This window comes from Macrobrachium nipponense, chromosome 6 (assembly GCF_015104395.2).
Source record: "Macrobrachium nipponense isolate FS-2020 chromosome 6, ASM1510439v2, whole genome shotgun sequence".
Taxonomy (NCBI): Eukaryota; Metazoa; Arthropoda; class Malacostraca; order Decapoda; family Palaemonidae; genus Macrobrachium; species Macrobrachium nipponense.
In genome coordinates, this window is record NC_061108.1 from 24,927,267 (window position 1) to 24,931,275 (window position 4,009).

The following is a 4,009-nucleotide window of genomic DNA, read 5'->3' on the forward strand; positions in this document are numbered from 1 at the left end:
ACAACCACATCTCCCTAGTCCAGGCCAGAATCTCCAAGAGGACAGACGTGTCCTTTCCTCTAACTGACCCACAGAAGTCAGCCCTTTGTGTAGCCCCACGCCGGTTGGCGCCGGAGGCCGGACCCCCTTCACATATCAGACACATGTTCAAGCCTCCAGGATTAAAAGGTACGTCTAGAAAGTGCAAATCCAACCAGCCCTGTTTCTCCAAGACGACTCTTGCTAATTTCCATGTTCAAAACTCCTCGTTTATCACTTCTCGATTGAATTTCCTTTTGTCCCCATCGGTCCGCGCGCTGCCCCTGTGGCCTGTCTCAAGTTTAAATCTTCATTGAATATTTCATTTAACATTAGAGTTCCTCCCCAGTGCGTTAGACAAAGTGAGTAACTGTAAATTTGGGAAAGAAGTCTTTGTTTTACACTGTGTTAATCTGGAACCCCTTTTCCAGATTCGCTGAGTCCGTGTCCTGTCTCGCTCGCAAGTGCTTCCTTATAGTAACCAAGATGACAATGATCCCTTTCGGAAACCAGCCTTGTTACACATCTGTCTATGGCCAGCTTTTCTTTATTGTGAGATTGATTTGGTCCACGTGAGGACAAATTGCATTTACTGTTCCCAGACCATTCAACGGATTCTTGTAAATAAATGTATGTAAAGTAATTAGCTGAGTTTCCTGACGACCTCTATTTTCTAAAAATAATAATAACAAAACCCCCTTTTTTAAGGTAAGTTAAAATCCAGTTACTTTGCATTTCCATATAATATTTCCCGTTTACGTATTCGGTTTATACGTGGCCCCGATACATAACAGTATGCATATATATAATATATATTATATATCCCGCCGGCAGTTCCTATTCATATAATAAAATATTTCCTTTCCATCTTTCTTTTGTGATGGAATTCAGTGATTCAGCCGTGTTTGATAAGCGCCATTTCATCATCACAGAAAAGAAAGATGAAAGTTTTCTTTCCTCTTCTCTCCGAAGCCCCGCGGGACATTTTCCCCGTTTTCATACCACGAGAGGAGATGGCCGTTGCAATCTTTGGAAAATATTAACATCAAGGAAAAGCAGCAGCAGCAACGTAAGAGGATGAGGAGGATGTGTTCAGAATGTGGTCATGAACGCAGTTAAGATTAGTCAGTTTGCAGGGAAAGGAGGGAAGTCAGCAGCGCTGAGATAAATGAATGAGCAGTTGAGTATTCTGAGATGCTAATGAACATATGCTGTTTAGTGAAAATTCATATTTGTGCCTTTAAATAATAAATGACCTGGAAATTGTTGTAGGATGGAAATACTTCAGGGTTGATGCGATTTCCAGTGACTTTTTATTTTTTCAGAAGGCAAAAGGTGGTAGAGGCGATTCTATAAATAACAGATGTAAAATACCACATGGAGCAACACAAATAACAATCAATGAGAGGGACGGGCAGTGTGGATTTCGAGAAAGAAAAAGTCGTGTGGATGAAATATGTATTTTGAAACATTTTAGTGATGAGTTTCAGGAAAAAAAGGAATCAGTTGTTTGCAATGTACGTAGATCTTAGAAAACATTTGGGGAAGTTCTCAAAGATGTGTGGTGTATTGAGACCATATTTTTATACCAGTTTACAATTTGGTCTTTGAGTGTCATTGTGACCCATCACTGCTTGCCTCAAACTTGTAAGGTTTGTTATGAGTTTCAATAACACATGATATTTTATAAGGTGGGTATGTTAACCGTACGCCGGACCATTCTCTGTTCTCAGAGTTTGAACTTAGCATTGTCTAATCATTAGACAATGCTAAGTTCAAACCACAGAGAGTTCAAGTTATTTTGTGAGGAGATGGGAAGTGAACATCAGGTGCTTCTCTTCCACACTGAAGTGCAATGGGTCTCCCGTGGAAAAATGCTGACACATATTGCAGAACTCGCTGATGAGATTGCAATATTTCTCCGAGAGTATCAGAGTGATTTTGCTGAAAATTTTGAGGACGAAATTTTCATTCTCTCCCTCTCCTACCTGGCAGACATTTTCGGTCATCTGAATGATCTCAACTTGTCCATGCAAGTCATGTTTGCTAATAATATTGATTGTACAGAGAAGGTAGAAGCCTTCAAGAAGAAAATATCACTGTGGAAGCGTCGAATCCAGGGAGGAAATGTGGGAAGCTTTCCTATCCTGGATGAAAAACATGGAGACAAGACAATGCAGCCATTGCTTGTAGAAAATATTGTTGCTCACCTCTCACTCCTAGAGACCACTATGGCACAATACTTTCCCATGGATCATTCATTTCCAGAATGGATACAGCAGCCCTTCTTGGCAGATATGGATGATGATGATGATAGCCTAAAGGAAGAGCTTATTGATCTGCAGGTGAACCAGGGTTGTCAAACAAAATTTCGCACACTACCGCTGTCAGGTTTCTGGTGTGATCAGTAGCATACCCTGGATTAGCAAAGGCAGCGCTGGAAATGATCATCCCATTTCCAACTACCTACCTCTGTGAAAAGGCTTTCTCCACCATGCTCCAAATCAAAACAACTGCCTGGAACCGACTTCAAATTGGTTGCTTCATGATATGAGGGTGGCTCTGGCCAACACAAAGCCTCAAATTGAGAAACTAGTTGCATATAAGCAACAGCAAAAATCACATTGATGTATGTACAGTATGATTGATTACCCAGTTGTACATATTTAAATCCATGCAATTTCATTTTTTCTCATTTTTTAAAATTTCTTTTATAAACATTATTGGTATTTTGTGTTAGTTTTAAGGAATGAACAAAATAAAATTGATCAAGCATTACACTTCACATTCCTTTATCCTTCTAGTTACCTAGTCATAAGATATTAATAATTAAGATAATTAGGGGGTGCTGGACTACTTAGACATGACAACTGGGGGTGCTAGGGTTGGAAAAGGTTGGGAAACACTGGTCTAATGGAAGTATGATTTGTATAGAGTTGAGGATTATTTGTTAACAGCGATCAGAAGTTTTTCAGGCAAAAGTCGAACTTGAGTCGGGGAATGTAGATTGAAGTGCGAAAGGTTTGGTAAAAAAAAACAGATTGCACATGGAAGAGTATTAAGTCTCCATGGCTTGGTAATATTTTCAAGAATGCGATAATGGTAAAAATCAAGGAAAGGACGGTTTGTTAAGAAAGGTGAAGAGAAGCTGCAGAAACTGGTAAAAGAATTAGCGTGTGAATGGAAGACAGGAATATCGAGCAGTGGTTTTCCAACAGCAATGGCAAGTGAACGAATGCTGTATTCTTTCCCACCGTTATCCTTACATTAAAGGGTCGGTTGCCTTCTCCACTGCCTTCCTCACAACGTCCATCAGACATGGTTTATTGTTTGGCAAAGGGGTTTTTACGACCTCATGCCCTTGCTGTCATCAACCACATTTATTGGTGGTGGGCCTCGCCTATGACTAAAAAGTCCATCTGCAATTCGGCAGTTTCCTCAGTTACTGCCGGTGGGCCTAGCCTTTTGCTAAAAAGTAAGACTGCTAGGCAGCAGCTCCTTTTAGTCTCCTTTTACGACACGCAGGACCTACACCCCTATCACAGGGTCAAAGTGAACGAATGTTGTAGGTTCGTATATAAAGTTGAGGCAAATAAAACGAATGGCTGTCAGATGAGACAATACATGAACTGGGGAATATGTAAAGCAGGGAAATTTAAAGGAGCTATTCAGAATGTTTGGAAGAGTGAATAAGGGAATATTTGGCCAAGTCTCCGTTTTGGATGTGAAATGTGAATGCTGAAGGCAAACGAATGAAACATTTCAGAAGCTGTTGAGATGAATGTAGTTATATGCATGAGAAGTGTTGAAAATACATAAAATGTGTGTACACATAGTTTGTGTATGGGTTTGTGGATGCGTGTGCAGAACTTATATCACACTGACTCGGAATAGTTCTCAACTTTGGTTATTGTACGGTAAGAGTCATCAACAGTTCATGGGATTTTTTCCAGATTGTAATCAAGGTTTGATATTCCTGGAATCTTGAAGT

The 4,009-nt window shown here is 40.1% G+C and overlaps 1 protein-coding gene across 1 annotated transcript; it reads left to right on the forward strand.

The window, feature by feature from the left end:
* The first annotated feature begins 1,784 nt into the window (after nt 1-1,784).
* Nucleotides 1,785-2,429, forward strand: LOC135216463 (protein FAM200C-like). Its single transcript, XM_064251833.1, has one exon. The coding sequence runs from the start codon at nt 1,785-1,787 to the stop codon at nt 2,427-2,429; it is 645 nt and encodes a 214-aa protein (XP_064107903.1).
* The last annotated feature ends 1,580 nt before the right edge of the window (nt 2,430-4,009 follow it).